This window comes from Anolis sagrei, chromosome 2, assembly GCF_037176765.1.
Source record: "Anolis sagrei isolate rAnoSag1 chromosome 2, rAnoSag1.mat, whole genome shotgun sequence".
NCBI classification, from domain to species: Eukaryota; Metazoa; Chordata; class Lepidosauria; order Squamata; family Dactyloidae; genus Anolis; species Anolis sagrei.
In genome coordinates, this window is record NC_090022.1 from 156,163,338 (window position 1) to 156,181,505 (window position 18,168).

General features: G+C 39.0%; 1 protein-coding gene across 3 annotated transcripts in view; it reads left to right on the forward strand.

Moving 5' to 3' along the window:
- LOC132768093 (metalloprotease TIKI1) overlaps positions 1–5,087 on the forward strand; it is a 74,962-nt gene extending 69,875 nt beyond the window's left edge. For 2 of the 3 annotated variants that reach the window (XM_060763697.2, XM_060763698.2), the window contains 2 exons: positions 1,233–1,502; positions 4,217–5,087. In XM_060763697.2, the coding sequence (XP_060619680.2) occupies positions 1,233–1,502; positions 4,217–4,400 (454 nt within the window). In that variant the 3' untranslated portion in view covers positions 4,401–5,087. The remainder of the gene's footprint in view (positions 1–1,232; positions 1,503–4,216) is intronic. The other variant, XM_060763699.2, reaches the window with a different exon arrangement.
- The last annotated feature ends 13,081 nt before the right edge of the window (positions 5,088–18,168 follow it).

Sequence of the window (18,168 nt, forward strand, 5' to 3'; positions counted from 1 at the left end):
GGTCAAGCCTCCTGTTCAAGGAGCTCCATTGGTTGCCGTTTATTTTCCGAGCCCAATTCAAGGTGCAGGTGCTTACCTACAAAGCCCTAAACGGTTTGGGACCATCCTGCCTGTGTGACCGCATCTCCGTTTATGAACCCACGCGCTCGCTTCGTTCATCCGGAGAGGCCCTGCTCGCGATTCCACCTGTGTCGCAGCTGCGTCTGGTGGGGATGCGAGACAGGGCCTTTTCTGTGGTGGCCCCCCGACTCTGGAACACCCTCCCCAAAGATATTAGACAGGCCCCTATGTTGGCAGTCTTTACGAAGAACTTGAAGACCTGGCTGTTCCGATGTGCCTTTCCAGAATACTCCAATAACAAGTCCCAGAAGCACTTTAGTAGAAATTAAGATTGCTGGCACACTGCACCTACCCTAAAATCCCATATACCACCTGTCACATCAGCACTTTTAATCTGTACCCATTACTCTGGCCCGGCCCACTTTTATTGTGTCTTAGTGTACTGTTTATTGCTTTGTTGTTTTTAATATTGTTTTAATTGTTTTGATTTGCTTTAAGTTGTGTATTGTTATGTTATGTTTTGAGGCCTTGGCCTTTGTAAGCCGCATCAAGTCCTTCAGGAGATGCTAGCGGGGTACAAGTAAAGTTAATAATCATAATAATAATATAGGTGCCAGGTTGCAACCTGGAAATTGTGGTGGTTCTTTTGAAAAGTTAAAGAGAATTTGTGAAATATGATGTAGATTCTAGCTTTCCTTTTCCAGCTGTCTGGCTGCTTTAGCAATGAAGACTCAAAAACTGTTCCACTGAAGATTTCTTGCTTTTGTTTTTTTGTTTTTTTTTTTTGAGAAGTGGAATTGGTGGCTGTTAAGTGTACGGTAGTGACGTACATCTTTTTAAATTTCATTTCTACATGGAAGAACAAATAATTTTGGTAATTTTCTCCCTTCTTGGTAAGAATACAGGAGTTTCTGTGCATTTTAAAATGATTTCTCACAGTTTCAAACTTTATTACAAACAACTAATTTACACATGAAACTTGGTTATTGCACAAAAAGACAACAGAACATGCAAAATGCCCTTAAATAAACAAGCTAAAGAACCCTGATAACAATTGAACTCCCTGATTTATGAACGGAATCCTTTAGCCCAAAATACAACTGAGCCTTGGAAGACAAGAAAGCCTTCCCTCTGGTACTTTTTTAGCATCATTCTTTTTTTTCTGTTTGCAGTGGGAAGAATCGAAAGGCGCTGTCTTCCCTCTCATCGTCTTCCTCAGAATACCCCTCTTATATCATCTCCCAAGAGCTCCATCCTTCCCAACAACATCCCCAGAAAGAGGAGGAGGAAGAGGAGGAGGAGCTGTTGCCTCATTTGCTGCTCCCGGAAAGCATCGATCTGTTGGAGAAAGTAGACAGGAAATATAAAAAGAAGAAAAAGAAGCAGCAGAAGAAACAGCGTTTGCGCCAGTTCAATGACCTCTGGGTACGCATTGAGGAAAGGTAATGAATTGGTGAAGGTGGCCAACAGCATATTTGCACACTGCAATGCCTGATTCCCCATGTTCCTAATATAATTGGTGGAAATGGGGAAGTTATTGGTGGAAGTAGGGAAGAATTGGGAAGAGAAATTTGGAGTCCCCTAGTAGTATCAACAGGCAAAAGTCCATACATGTTTGGTGATTGTGCTAGCAGGTAAGTACACTATTGGGAGTGTGGTACAATAGATTCTAGCAAAGCATTATCTTAAGAGTGATTTATATGGTGCTTCTCATTATAATTTTTGATGAATAATTAAAAATATGATACTCATAAGTTCTAGTATTTTCAGTAGTAGGAACAGCTGTAGTTTTGCTTCTTTTTGCTGTTTTATTGTGTGGCTGAAAATGATATTTTTAAAAGTCACAATTTCCAAAATTCTTTACACACATCTCCAAAAATCTCGCAAAAAAAATCTTGACAGCTTATGAATAAACCAGGAATATTTGGGATGGGGCCTTTGATAACTTCCAGTAATGAATGAAAAAGAGCCTGGCTTTGATTTCTTCCTGCACTAGATTTTACAGCATTGCTTTGGTTCATTCTCAGTGCGTAGACGTAAGTCCTGTCAGGGCTGCTGTTCTGTAGAATGGCCAGGTGGCTCTTTTCCTTAAGCATACAAATGTCCTATGGGGGCTTTTAGCCATGAAGAAGTAAGTGTTTAAAGGGGATGCTAATAGCCTTCAGATCCCAGAGTGCTCCCTTTCTCTTCCTGGTCTTAATGCACTTGACTAGCAGAAAACTGAAACAGCCTGTAGCAGCCTAACAGTGTTTAATCAAAGCTAATAGTTTTTATTTTTTGTCCATTGGGATTTAAATTTTTGCCTGCAACTTAAAGAGCATTTTTACCTAGCCATTGTAAGTGGAAGTGATAGGGATTCAGATTGAGGTCAGCATTAAGCCTCCTTCAGATGTAAACAACTCACATTTCTATGCGTGAGTAGTGTTTCTCTTGGCTCTTTTTCTCCTCTACATTTGAGGTTTTTGTGGGGATCTGGAACCAATTTTGTAGGCTTCATCTGATTTGCTTTTCCACTCAATATCTTTCTTCCTCACATCTGATCTTGAATGCATCCATTTACTGATAAGATAAAGTACTGAAATATGCTGCAAGGGGACATATGGGAACGATGGGATGGAAGGCTTTATGTTTTAAGATTGTGCTGGCAGATGTAGCTATGTTGCTTGCGTAAGATTTTTGTCAGTCTGAGGCTTTACTTTTTCAACCATTTCTTGCATGTTTTTAAATACTCTTACCAAAACTATTTTATACTGTTCATTGTGATGCTTTCTTTTTGCAATTGTGATTGTTTCCCCTTTATATCTGTGCCACCCATAGTCAGATTTTATCATAGAAATATGGTATTAATATTGACAAATAAGACATAATGTATAAATTCCTTCCATATAAATAGCTATTTAGCCTGCTGTGCTACAACTGTGTAGAGAAATTGTATTTTCCTTTATTTTATGAGAAGATCGTTCCATCATGGGAGCTTATACTTGCAGGTCTAATGTGAAAAACAGACCTGAAAATGTGCCTGGCTCGCATGTAGCCTCACTAGTTTCTCCTAAGGAAGTCGTTATTGATCTATGTTTGTTACAACACAGAGAATATGTGCCCGTCAGATATAATAACATGGACGTGTTTCACAGTTGTTATAAGTCTACCACTTGTTACTTGCTTAAAGAAATAATTGCTTAAAAAGCATCCCTACAATACTAAATACGCAACACACAGTCAGTACTAATTTGAATAATTACTCAACCAACATAAAGCCTATATAAATGCTAAGAATTGAGGTCAAAATACAAATTATAACAAACATGTGACTGCCACTTAATGTTGCTTTTCCCCCTTCAATAATATGTCACAAAGCCCTTCACATCATATACTGTGTTCAATGGGCCTTTGTCCCCTTCCCATGGACTCTGAAATTTGTGGATGCTCTGGTCCCATTATATGCAATGAGATAGCAAAATGGTATCTTTTAGATAAAATCAAGGTTTGCTTTTATTAAAGCCCTTGATGGTGGAATCCAGTGATCCAGAATCCTCAGATAAGGAGGGTTAACTATATTTTCTTGCCCTCATTCTACATCTGCTGCCTTTCTCTCTCTCTTTGAATTACATCGCATCTTGCTCCCGAAACTAGGGCACAGTGTGATTCACAAGGTGAACTTTTAAAATACAGAAAAAATGCAACATGTTCTATCAAAACACAGTTAAGCAAAGTATATTAGTATTTTATTCAATCACAAGCAATTAAAAGTACAGCAGTAAGTAGAGCATAGTACCCATCCATTTAAAGCTGCCTCACAAACCAATAAACTACCAAAGGTCCACCTGAATGAAAATATGTTTGACTACTGATGGAAGGAGAAACAGGAAGGAAATTGCCACCAAAAAAAAAAAACCCAAACAACCTGAGTGAAAGAAACTCAGTGTGGTGAATTTAGGTGACAATAAAATTTTGAATCCAATTATATAGTATAAAGGGAGAATTTGGTGTTGATTTACCGTATCTAGCAAAAATCCCGAGTTTGTTGTAGAATGTAATTCTTCCCTATGGTTTATTATATGTATCTTTAAGTATCTATCCTGCTGCTTTTTTTTTTTTTTTTTTTTTGCTGGACAACATCTCATCAGAACTGTTTGCTCTTTTTCTTCCCTTGCAGTACCACTGATCCACCACTGCGGATCCGCATAATTAATGGTTACATTACTGTAGAGCCTCAGCCACGGGGACACGGTCGATCCAGTCATGTCCAGGCAGACCTGAACTCCTCCAGTGGGATGTTTCTGTTCTTTTACACATTGACATTGACGTTGGTGTTTTCTACTATAACGTTGCTGGTGTGAATCTCCGACAAAGAGCAACATACTCTATTTTTTGGGAATGATCTGGTGGTGAAATGAAGAAACAATGACTTTATTTGAATGGGAAATCATCTATATGGGTGTGTTTTAAGCCTTATCCTTTTCCTGAATCTGGACCATTCACATGATTAACTGGCTTCGCCATGCCCAATACAGGAAAAGATATTTTTAATGAAAGCCATTTTTATCCTTCTCTTGCAGAAGAAATATTTCATGTTATCCCATAATGATTTTGGGAGATGTATATGTACTTTAGCTGTTATTTAGCTGTATGAAATTGACTTGAATGCAGTTTATTTGGGGTTTTTCCATTTCTACATTATCTCTTGGATGGTGTTAAAGGAAGTTTTTGGCGCCTTAAAGTGCAGTAGCAACCTGTGTTGAAATAATATTCCAGTAGTGATAATACCATTTGGAATGTAATGCACTCTGTCCATGGCAGATTCAGACAATACCTTGGTGCTTTTCTTGTATGTTTTCCAGATGCTACATGTTCCCCCACTTCCTTGTTAAAATATCTCATGTCTATTAATAATGGAGGCGAGGGGGTTGGTAGCTCCAAAGGTTGCTCCCCTCTTCAGGATAATTGGTCTATTATGTTGAGGTATCATTTGAAATATTTTGGTACCTATTTTAAACAAATAAATGAGTTGTGTCTCTTGTCTCTTGCATAGGGCTGTTGACATCTTTGCCTGGAAATGTGTCTGACTCACTACTGTATCTTAGAGGGTAGACTGACTGACATGGTTAATTCTTGAGGTCATGTTATTATACCATCTACTTTTAGGGTTAGTCACCTCTCACTATTTGTTTCAGTCCTTTCAAGTGTTGCCAGATTGGTGCGGAAAATGCCATGTTGCACCAGCTATGTGATGACCCCTACTTTGTATTCATTCTTGCATAACAATCATTCTGCTGCACTCATGATCAGAATAGTTAAAGTCTTGACCGCTTATTCTTCTGTTGCCTACATTTGCAATTAGGATTTCAATCTAACACAGAAGTGATCTAAAGGATCCAAAGAGTGCTGACTGATATTCCAGATTGTACTGTGGTTGTGGTGATGATGTTGCACTGCTATGATAAAAAATGTATGTTTACAAATATTCCAGTTACTCAGGGTGCTTAAATCCAGTCTTCAAAGCCTTGAAAGGTAAGTTGTTAGTGGTATGAAAGCTAAAGTTGCCTCTAAAGAATTCTAAGATGATCTCTCAAACATGGATGAATGGATAACAAAATGGGAAGTGAGATTTAGTGCTGAAGGATCTGAATCTAAATTGCAACTTCACATATTTCTTATTTATATACTTGATTAATAAAGAATTGTTTATGTTATCTCACCCCAAGGCAATGTACAACAGATTAAAAACAGTCTTTGAAAACAAATCAAAACACGGATGGAATTTAGATTGGGAGCTCAATGAAAAGATCAACTTACTCTATATTGTTTTGAAAAAGGCATCTGGAGGAATATGGAGGAAAAGGACTGAAAATGAAACTTCTAGTATAATAATACCTGTGTATAGTCACGCCTGTTATATTTTGCCCTGTTTACTGTATGTAATACTCAATGAAATAGAACAGGAAAAAGTAAGACAGATAAAGAGATTGAAGTATCTTAGGAAGAAACATTTGGGGTTCTTTTACACCAGTGGTTTGGAACTTGTAGTCCATGGATCACCAGTGGGCCCCAAGAACTAAAATATGGTCCATGTTTTCACCATTACTACACCATTGCAACGAGAGTGACTAGTCTTATGAAGCCCTCTTATAGTACCGAGGCAACAGGGATGTTGGGAGGGGAGAGGATGACTACCCACGAAAAGTGTGACAACAAGCCTCCTGACTGCTGCTTCTCCTCCTCCTCCCTCTCCCTGAGCGGATCTGTTCCATGTGGCGCATGAAAGTGGGTGCACCTTGGTGTCTTTATTTTTAGGCCTGTTCCTGGGGTTATTTGGGATGCTGATTCAGAAAATTGTATTGGATAGATCACATCAGCTCTAGATTATTAAATATGATTTTCTGTGGGTGAGCAGATGGTGACTACTGGATGGCATATTTTCTGTATCAGAAACTAGAGCTGATGTGGTCTGTGTTGTGCATTCATTCAGTCGTTTCCTACTCTTCATGACTTCATGGGCCAGCCCATGCCAGAGCTCCTTGTCGGTCGTCACCACCCCCAGCTCCTTCAAGGTCAATCTAGTCACTTCAAGGAAACCATCCATCCATCTTGCCCTTGGTCGGCCCCTCTTCCTTTTTCCTTCCATTTTCCCCAGCATCATTGTCTTCTCTAAGCTTTCCTTTCTTCTCATGATGTGACCAAAGTACTTCATCTTGGCCTCTACTATTCTTCCCTCCAATGAGCAGTCAGGCTTTATTTCTTGAAGTATGGACTGGTTGGATCTTCTCGCTGTCCAAGACACTCTCAGCACTTTCCTCCAACACCTATCCAATTGGGCTATCCAATGCAATTGGTCTATCCAATGCAATTTTCTGAATCAGCACCCCAAATAACCAAGTCAAATCTAAAATTCACCAAAAACTGATTCATAACAATTTTGGTACTAATGATGGAGAGTGATCTCTGGTCAAAGTGATCCCTGGTCAAAAAAGGATTGGGAAGCATTGTTTTACACTAAAAAAAAGTTGGCTAACATTGGCAGGGATAGTGGTGATGTTGTCATAGTAGACACTGTCTCTAGAAAACAGGCTGAAATGTGGATTTTTTAAAACCCAGTGCATTAAAATTAAATATCTTTTGTAGAATGTAATTGTTAACAAATACAGGTACTACACATGTTGCAATTGTTTATGGGATTGGCTGTCAGAAGTTTTGTAACAAGAAAAGCTTAGTGACTATGGAAAGTAGATAGGTTCATGGAGTAGTAGCAGTGGCTATTACTTGAGCCCATGAAGTTGTTCAGGTTTCTGCACAAAATAAATATTCTCACATACTAGGTCAAGAATTGCCATAGTTATCATATGGAGATGCTTTGAAAGGATATGCAACCACTACCCACATCTCGCCCTTTTCTAGCACATTCCATTTTTGATGAATTTGTATCTCTTCTTGCCTTAAGAGTTTTGTTAGTGGTGATGATACGTTCTAGGGGTCAGATTGCGAACAAAAAGCCATAAGAGTTTCCATGTTTGTGCTTCTTTCCCCCTTGGATTTTGTTCATGACAGATTAAAATTCTTTTTGGAAAGGGAAGAAGAGAACCAACTCAGATAAAACTAGAAAGCAGTATCAACTCAGGGTTAGTTTGGGATGTGTTTATGTTTTATTATTTTGACAAAGGCAGGAGAGAGAAAAAGGGATTTTCATTGTATAAAGTAAGACTCCACACACAGAACACCAAAAGATAAGAAAAAAAGTTACTTGCTGTGGACGACATGCAGAGATTTTCCTTCTTGCCTTTGTTTTTCCACCTTTGTACTATTTGAGGTAGAATTCTATAGGTATGTGCAGTAGTCTCAGAAGACGAAGGCCAGTTTAGAATTTCACTTCAGACAGTGAGCTAGTCTTCGACTGCCCTATTTTCTTATTTCCTGCAGAGTCTAAGTACAGTGCCTTTCATGAGTGAGATACACATGCTGGCAGAGTTCACTAAGTTGTATTGCTTCTTTTGATCAGTTATTTATAATACAGCGACACAGTCAAGAAGAGTATCTAGAAATCACATTGAAAACTTCAATTGCAGACAGTTCTGCCATGTACTTTACATGACATATTTCTTCCATGGTTTGATCTCCAGTATGAAAGATTGGAAAGGAAAAAAATAAAATCCATAATTCAGTCTCAATAATCCATAATTTAATTCATTGGACCAAAAACTTTGAATAGACTCAAAAGGAAAGGCAAGCAGGTATGTATGAAGTATGTAAAAGCAATGGTAGTTTATATACATTTTAAAAATTGGATTAACTGGTTGAAAAGTGGGAAATCTAGTTTTTCTTCTTTCTTTTTTCAAATTCTCTTTTTTCTGTAGAGGTTAGATGTTTGTTTAAGCCTGATTTTATGTTGTGGTTAGATATCTATCTCTTTTTACTTTTATGTGATTTTAATGGATATGGTAATAAAGAAACTCACCAAAAAAAGAAAAGAAAAAGGCAAGCAGATGGATGTAAGTAGCCAGAAGGAAAAAGAAAAAGAAAAACCAAGATGAGGGAGGGTGTGAAACTTTGTTTAAGAAATCATAAAGAGTAAGTCCATAACACAACATAATTTACATTTGATGACTCATTCTATATTTTTATTTAGACTTAATTAAATCAAATGTCTATTTTAGCTACAAAGTTACATGTTTAAAATCCTGAAATGATTCTTAATTGGCAATTTAGTGGTTAGAAAAGAATACTACAATGCCTGTTGGAAACTTTGGAAAACTTGTGTCAATACATTTTGACAGAAATTAGACTCCACGGATAAACTTTGGGGGACATTCAAGAATGCAAGTCCAATCAGTCTTTCTTTACCCATTGTGCTTTTCAAACATTTCAGTGTTGAAAACCACCTTTCATTTTTAACTGTTGACACTGGCAATGTTGCAGAAATCTGAAGATGTTTCTTCATATTAGAAAAAACTGTATCACAGACAAGATATGCTTTCAGTGCATTTGATGGTTTTTCTGAAGGTGCAATCTTTTTTCATTTTCTACACCACAGGTCAAAATCTTCCATCAGTGTATCAGTATCTTGAAGGTATTCACTGTAAAATTATGTGGACTTGTTAAGTTGGATTTTAAATTGCCACAATTAATAGGGAGGAACACTTTCAGTTTCTGAACAACTCCCCTGTGCCTTGTAAATCTTTCTTGAAGCTGACTGCAGAAAAAGTCCACAAATGGGATGTACATATTTATCCTATAATATTCCATTGGCGTTGGTGACATTGCCTGAATGTTGCTTTTACAAATCTGCCTTGAACAATATGATGAATCCTAACATCTGCACCCATAGGCTCCATCACTGATCTTGCTGTGTCAAAGATCTCCTGCAATTCTTTCACAGATTCTATGTGCTTTTTCTAAGAGACTGTCGACATATTGCAGACTACAGAAAATGTCCATATCTACTCTTTGTAATGTTTTGCTAAGATGAAGAGATAATGACATAAGCTTTCTTCAGATGCGTATGGTTACTGCAAATTCAGCATTCAGAACAGCTAAAAGAAGGTGTCCAGCTTGGGAAGAAGTCTCACTGTTGTATAGAGGACTCTCCTTTAGTTCTTCACGAGTTCTCACTACCACACTGTATAGTTCAACAGAACGTAAAACTGCATCATGTCTCTCAACCCAACGGGTTTCACAAAGTGGCAACAAGTTGTTTGTTCTTAATTCAGATAAACAGTATTGTATGTTTTTTAACAGTTCCAGTCTGATGGAAGATGCTCTGAAGAAACTGCACACATATGATATTGTTTCTTGGCAGTTTTAGACAGGCGGGATGTTGCAAGTCTTTGCTAAGGCTAGATTTAGAGAGTGAGTACTGTATTGAATGTAGACAGCCACCTGATATTTCTGCAATGTAATTGCCTGTACACCACTAATATGACCACTCATGTTAGCGGTTCCATCATAACCCTGTCCACACAAGTATTGCAAGTTTAGTCCAATTTTCCAGTGCTTTCAAAAAACTTCTTGCAGGTCCGATATCTGTCATACCACTTATCTTCACAAAACCTATAAAGTCTTCTCTTATTGTAGCATCAACATCACCGTAACTTACCAAGAGTGATAACTGCTCTAAGGCACTCACATCCAAAGTTTCATCTCCCAAAACAGAAACACTATGATTCATTGTATCTTCCAACAATTTTGGACTATCTTGCCACCACAAATGTCTATTAGTTCGAGCTGTATTTGAGGGCTAGTATACTGGGCTTTCATAGCTGGAGTTTCAAGATGACTTTTCAGGTCAGTGTCTCCTGATCTGGCACTAGATCTCAACAGCGCCCTGAAATTATTATCATTATGCAAAGGTTGTTCAAGGTAATAGGTCCTGAGTCATTGCTCCCTCTTAAAGACAGTTGTTGCTGGCCACCAAGAACTAGTTTCCACAATTGGCACAATTTCTTTCTGTTTTCTTTTACTTTCTTATTTCCTTTATCATGACAGGTTACATCAAGATGTTTTCCACTGTGAATTAGCAAAAAGGTTTCAGCCAAGCACAAGTTGTTCTGATGGTACTCCGTTTTTGGTTGTCCATTGAAGTCTTGTATTGCGTCTTTCCATCACACAAATGGTTTAGTAACCAATGCACCAAGTTTCTGATGACCAACTTCTCCTCCAAACACCACACAGTACTTAATGAGTACACATGAAATGAGTAGGCTAACCAGGGAAATCTTTGAAACCATTTGGGTTGAAAACTTAGATGCCTCTTATCCCCAGGAAATACATATCCTGGCAATGGAGTCAGTGGATTTTGCACTAATTGAGCTTTCACTTAGTCATCAAAACTGTCTTGTTCATATAAAGTCCAAGGTCTAACAATGACACAGTTTCTTGTCTTTGCTCCTATTCCATGGTTTCTTTGGCAGAGCTTGGATTAAATGACCTTTCAGTTTTCTCAGTTTTCAACTACAACTGAGGTGTGGATGTTCTGGGATCTTCATCAATTCCAGCTGCTGCTGTGGTTCTCAACCTGCTTCCTTCTTGGTCTTCAATATTTAGCTTTTTTCCTTTTTGCCATGAACTCAAAAACGTTCAGTTGCTTTGATAGATGTTTAGGTGTCTTCTGGAGTCAGGTGGATGAAAGGAAACACTAACAGCAACTAACGGCTTTCAATAAAAAAAAAAGCAACTCAAGGTTGTTTTTAAATAGTATTTCAAAATCTATTAAAATATAATTACATGGGGTAAAAATAAATGAAACCACATAATAAAATCTATAGTTGTGTTCAAATTTCACAAAAATGTTTATTAGAAACAGGTAACAGCATTTTGAAAGGTCCCATACATATGTTTTCAGTTTAAATTGGAATATCTAAAAATCAAGATTACATTTTTCGAAGCTATCTTAAAATACCTTTAATATGATACCTAGTTATTAAAAAAACTTGATAGTTTAGGAGAAATTAAAGTATACACTTTTAAAGCATACATAAAATATCACAGTTGTTATATATCTGGAAACATCATAAATTGTATTTAAACTTAACTTTTTCTTATGAAGTTTAACCTGGGGAGTCTGATGTCAGTTTTGGTGGATTATGTCATCTTCACGTGAAAAATGTTGATTAAACATCCATGATGTCAAAACTCGGTCGCTTCCACTATGTCAGTTATTGCTGCTATTGCAATGTCAATTGGAGGAAAGCTAAGTAATGATAGTGTGAATAAATTATCAAAATTTGGTTGAAATAGTGCTTGCAATTTTGGAGGAACTCTTAATTTTTGCTTCTCATAGACCCAGCATGCGGATTTATTTAACTAGTTAAAATTAATGAGTAAACCAGGATTTTTTTAAACTGAAAAATTGGGGAGGAGGGTTAAACCTGTAACTCCCCACCCCACCCACCTCCACCCCCTTGGCTGCAGGCTTGGATGTAGTATAAAAACAGTGCTTATGGTGACCAAATGTGATCTAAGATAAGGCTCCTTTAGTTTCCTAACATTTAACATTTGTTTCAAGGAGGCAGGAAAATGTTCTTAAACAGGAGCAAATCTACCCACAACAGCTTCCTCAACCTTGTGTTCTCCAGATGGAGTGGAACACAGCTCCCAGCCAATGCAACCAGTGGACATTCAGTCTGGAGATTGTACCAGTTGTTCACCTGATTCCCAATCTTGGGGAAAAGGCAGGGTATAAATAGTTGACAGCCACCATTAGCAGCAGCAAGATGGTGACACTTGGCTTGAAAACAGTACATGTGAAAGGGATTTTACCGCAGCCTGAACAGAAGATAATAATAGTGTGATGCAGTAGTTAAAAAGCCAATGCAATGCTACTTTGGCTGCATCAGTAGGAGTATAGTGTCTAGACCAGGGGTCCTCAAACTAAGGCCTGGGGGCCAGACATGGCCCTCCAAGGTCATTTACCCGGCCCTCACTCAAAGTCAACCTAAGTCTGAAATGACTTGAAAGCACACAACAACAACAACAACAACAACGCTATCTCATCAGCCAAAAGAAGGCCCACACTTCCCACTGAAATACTAATAAGTTCATATATGTTAAAATTGTTCTTCATTTCAATTATTGTATTTTTAAGTGGGTTTTGCACTACAAATAAGATATGTGCAGTGTGGATAGGAATTCATTCATTTTTTTCATATTATAATCCGGCCCTCTAACAATTTGATGGACTGTGACCTGGCCCTCTGTTCAAAAAGTTTGTGGACCCCTGGTCTAGACTGAGGGAAGGAATAGTGCCACTCTATATTGCTCTGGGAACCACAATTCAGGAAGGATATTGACAAGCTGAGGAGGGCAGCCAAGATAGTTTGAAAGCCAAGCTCTATTAGGAGCAACTTAGGGAGCTGGGTATGTTGGGCTTGAAGAAAAGAAGGTTGAGAGGAGATGTGATAGATTTAAATATTTGAAAGAATGTCATATTGACGATGAAGCCAGCTTGTTTTCTGCTATTCCACAAATGAAGCAGTTGATTCAAACTACAAAAAAGAAATCTCAACTAAACATTAAGAAGAACTTTGACAGTAGGAGCTATTCGACAGTTGTTTGACTCTGCCTGAGAACATGGTGCAGTCTTCTCTGGAGGATTTTAAGCAGAGGCTGGATGGGCATCTGTTGTGAGTGCTTTGCGTTTTCCTTCATAGCAGAATGAGGTTGGCCTGAATGGCCCTTGTAGTCCCTTCCAATTCTAGGATTCTACGAGAAACTGCAATTAATGGGTTGAACTGAGATAGAAAGCAATTAAGATGCTGAATATTCAGGAGATAATATGAAAAGAATGAAAAGGTCAAAGAAGAAAGTGCAAAACTGGGTTACAGTTAAACATAAAAAAACCCCAAGATTATGGCAACCAGACTGATTGCTAACTGGCAAATAGAGTGAGAAAATGGAGGCAGTGACAGACTGTATTTCTAGGCACAAAGATTACTGCAGAGACACACTGCAGCCAGGAAATCAGAAGACGTTTACTTTTTGGGAGAAGAGCAATAACCAATCTCAATAAAATAGTGAAGAGTAGAGACCTCACACTGGCAACAGAGGTCCGCATAGTTAAAGCAATGGTATTCCTCATATTAACCTATGGATGTGAGAACTGGACCGGAAAGAAGGTTGAGTGAAGGAAGATAGAGCTTTTGAACTGTGGTGTTGGAGGAAAACTCTGAGAGTGCCTTAGACCGCAAGAAGATCAAACCAATCCAGACTCCAGGAAATAAAGCCTGACTGCTCACTGGAGGGAAGGTTATTAGAGGCAAAGACAAAGACAGGGAAGCTTGTAGAAGATAATGATGCTGGGGAAAATGGAAGGAAAAGGGGCTGACCAAGGGCAAGATGGATGGATGGTATCCTTGAAGTGAGTGGCTTGACCTTGAAGGAGCTGGGGGTTGGCCATGGCCAACAGGGAGCTCTAGCGTGAGCTGGTCCATGAGGTCATGAAGAGTCAGAAGCAACTGAATGAATAAACAACAAAAATACCTGGTTTAAAACAGTGTGTCAGATTGTTGTAGGTTTTGTGTGTCAGATGGCTTGCATTTTGCACACGAACAAAGGGTGTTTAGTGCTGAACTTGTCATCTCTCTTATAGAGCCATCTATGCCTTATAGACTTTTGTCATCCACCAGAAATGTTTCCACCCACCCTATTGAATAGGTGGAAAGGAAAACTTAATTTTCCCATTTCTTTTTGGTCTCCTGTTTCAGTATGTTGTTTCTCCCTTCGTTACACAACACAACTCTTCCTAGTCTCACTAACAAAACCTCAAATCATGCCCTAGTCACCTTTAGTCTTGACAGAAGTCTCGTCTAGACTGAAAACCCCTCAGGACAGAGATCTATAATATGATACCATAGACACAAATAAATGAGCAGCACTCTTCACTCACAGCCTCCCTCTACTGACTCCAGATGTAGTCAAGATCATCAAAACTCTGGCATTTGTCCTGTCAAAATCTTCATATAAATAGCTGTTTTCATAAACATTCCTTCCAGCTGTGCCAGTTTTAATTAGGAATGCAGCATTTAGTTAAGTATTTATTAAGAATGCAAGTGGTGTGGATACATCAAATACGTCAAATAGATTTCTCTCCTTGAGATAAGAAAAGCAGATTAAATTGTATCCATGCTTGGAAAAAAGTAGGATAAATAAAGTTAATTTCTCTGTGCCCTGGAACATAGGCTCTGTCCCAGGTGAAAGGCGGATCTTAGTAAAATGAATACATAAATATAAATAAGTTCACGCACTATGTTAGAAGTGAGATAATCATTCACCTCCAAAGAACACTCAAAGATGTTGATAACTGTGATGAATGTTATCTACAACTATATTTGTTTACACTGAAATTTTCTTAAGTGGAGTTAGCCCATTCATATGGACACTTGTGCAAATGTAATGAATTGATTCTCAGCCAGTTAATGCTTAATTTTTTGTGAGTCAGTTTCGTTTTCAATGGCAATGTAATTTATTCACAGAGAATGCAATCAGACTGGTTAAAGAGTAGCTTGTTCGTTGTGTATTTATTGTGCACTTACTGGTGAAATGGGAATTCTAATCAGTATCATTCATGCGTAGAGCACCAACAGTGGCAGTCATTTCGAATTAGCAGTATTTACTGATCTTGGTGTGTGTAGAAATTATCTACATGGCAACTTATGGAGCAACTAGCATAATGACTCTAGAGAATTGGCTAATTAAATTAACTTACTTGGAGAAACAGAAAGGGAGAGCGGATTAAGAGTAAGCATAGGCTTTTTACAAATTTGTCAGCAAGTGAATGAGTTTCAAAATGTTTCTGTACTATCTTGTGTCCCCAGGTTAGAGAACAGGTTGAATTCCTTATCCCATTCCCTCCCATATCTTTCCTAGGTTGGATTTATGATGAAGAGAAGAAGGTAGGTGGTCCTTGGACGGGATGGGCCATGTGGAGCTGCAGGAACCAGTCACCCCAGTGTATGTTGTTTGTGGGGAATTTTTATGTTAACTTACCAATTAGGAAATAATCGTGGAGTTTGCTACATGAGGCAGGCAAACTGGCACTGCACTGATGATAGGTATTGTAGGATGTTAGGTGCCTCCGGCTACTGGTTTGCCTTGCCCTATTGATCCTTTTCATAGAATCAGAGAATCCTAGATTTGGAAAAGATCACAAAGGCCATCCAGTCCAACTCCATTTTGCCATGCAGGAACACACAATCAACAGATGGCCATCTAGCCTCTTCTTAAAAACCTCCAGAGAAGGCGGCCATACTCTGGCAGCATATTCCACTGCCAAATGGTTCTTATTGTCGGGAAGTTCTAATATGTGAGATCTCTCTTCCTGCAATTTAAATGGCTGATTTTATCTATGAATTTTGTTTGATGAGTAAAATCTATCAACAGCACCCCATTCTACTACATTCCCATTACCAGACCTCATGCAATGGGTCCCTTCTGCTTTTGTGCAGGCAGTCATCAGGAGACAGGAATGTCCTCTCCTTCACTATTCCTAAGGAGGATGTTTTATTCTCTCTCTCTCTCTCTCTCTCTCTCGCATCCATCCATCATCTTTGCCAATGTGTTTTACTTTTCAATGTTGAAACTGTAATTAATTAAATTAAAATTATATTTTAATTATTTTTAAATTAATGTATTGTCGAAGGCTTTTATGGCCGGGATCACTGGGTTGTTGTAGGTTTTTCCGGGCTATATGGCCATGTTCTGGAGACAATTTTTCTCCTGACGTTTCGCCTGCATCTATGGCAAGCATCCTCAGAGGTAGTGAGGTCTGTTGGAAGTAGGAAAAATGGGTTTATATATCTGTGGAATGACCAGGGTGAGACAAAGGACCCCTGTCTGCTGGGGCTAGCTGTGAATGTTTCAGCTGATCACCTTGATTTGCATTCAATGGCCCACAAGGCACATTGGGTAGAGTTTTCATGGAGGCTGTGCAGAAGATAGAACACAGGATCACAGATTAGTGAACACTCCTGAAGAGAGGTGCAATATTCAAGGTTCTCAACTTGGTATGTATCCATTATGTACACTAATGGTGCTGTTGCAATTGAGCGGATTGATTTGATACAGACCCATGTCACTAATGCCCACTTGGAGAATCCCCAATGCTATGGAGTTGTTGCACATAAAATTAGGACAGCATTTGTTGAATCATTGTTCTGACACTAGATGTCGCCCAAGTAATTATTAGCTGAAAAGTTCTTCACAAGGAAGTACCATATAAATTGGCATAAAAGCAGACAGGGAGCTCAAGTTTGTGCATTTTTATGTAGCGAAAGATAGTGTAGTATGACAGCTATCCATTTTCAGGATTATATTAGGAAGAATAACCACTTGTAGGGTCAGCTTAATTCCTTTCTCTCTTTGCACACTCAATGTAACATCTTCACAGCATTGTAAGACAGTTCAAAGTATTTTACAAGGAACAACAAATACTATCCTTCTGGAAAATCTGAAGGGTTTGGGCTGTATGATGAAAACCTACTACTAAATAGAATAGGGTTTCAATTTCCCATACATATTGATGAATATGTATTGTCGAAGGCTTTCATGGCTGGAATCACTGGGTTTTTGTAGGTTTTTCGGGTTGTATGGCCATGTTCTAGAAGCATTCTCTCTTGACATTTCACCTGCATCTATGGCAGGCATCCTTGGAGATTGTGAGAGGACCCAACAATCCTACTGATGAATAGTTTCAAAGCTTCTATTTTTTTTCTTGAGTCAGAAATTTATATTTATCATGTCAGGAGCAAACCAAACAGTTGTATTGCATTTTTTAAACAAACAAACAAACAAACAAAAACCCCACAAAGTTTGCAAGCTTGGTAGTTGATTAAATGTCCTTTGACCAGTAGCTGGCCACTTCGACTGCCTCTGTTGTTACTATAAGAAGGTCCTCCATTGTGCATGTAGCAGGGCTCAGCTTGCATTGCAGCAGGTGGTTGGTGGTTTGCTCTTCTCCACACTCGCATGTCGTGGACTCCACTTTGTGGTCCCATTTCTTAAGGTTGGCACTGCATCTCGTGGTGTCAGAGCGCAGTCTGTTCAGCGCCTTCCAAGTTTTCTGCGTGCCCAGGAGGGAGTCTCTCATTTGGTATCAGCCATTGGTTGAGGTTCTGGGTTTGAGCCTGCCACTTTTGGACTCTCGCTTGCAGAGGTGTTCCAGCGAGTGTCTCTGTAGATCTTAGAAAACTATTTCTTGATTTAAGCCGTTGACGTGCTGGCTGATACCCAAACAAGGGATGAGCTGGAGATGTCACTGCCTTGGTCCTTTCACTATTGGCTGCTACTTCCTGGCAGATGTCAGGTGGTGCAAGTCGGAAATGACTGTGGGGTAGAATCATAGAGTTGGAAGAGACCTCTTGGGCCATCCAGCCCAACCCCCTGCCAAGAAGCAGGACAATCGCGTTCAAAGCACCCCCAATAGATGGCCATCCAGCCTCTGCTTGGAAGCTTCCATAGAAGGCTTTCCTGAGTCCACACTGCCATATATATGGAGCCCCCAGTGGTGCAGTGGGTTAAATCCCTGAAGATCAACAGGCCGCAGGCTCAAATCCGGGGAAAGGTGGATGAGCTTCCTCTATCAGCTCCAGCTCCTTATGCGGGGACATGAGAGAAGCCTCCCAC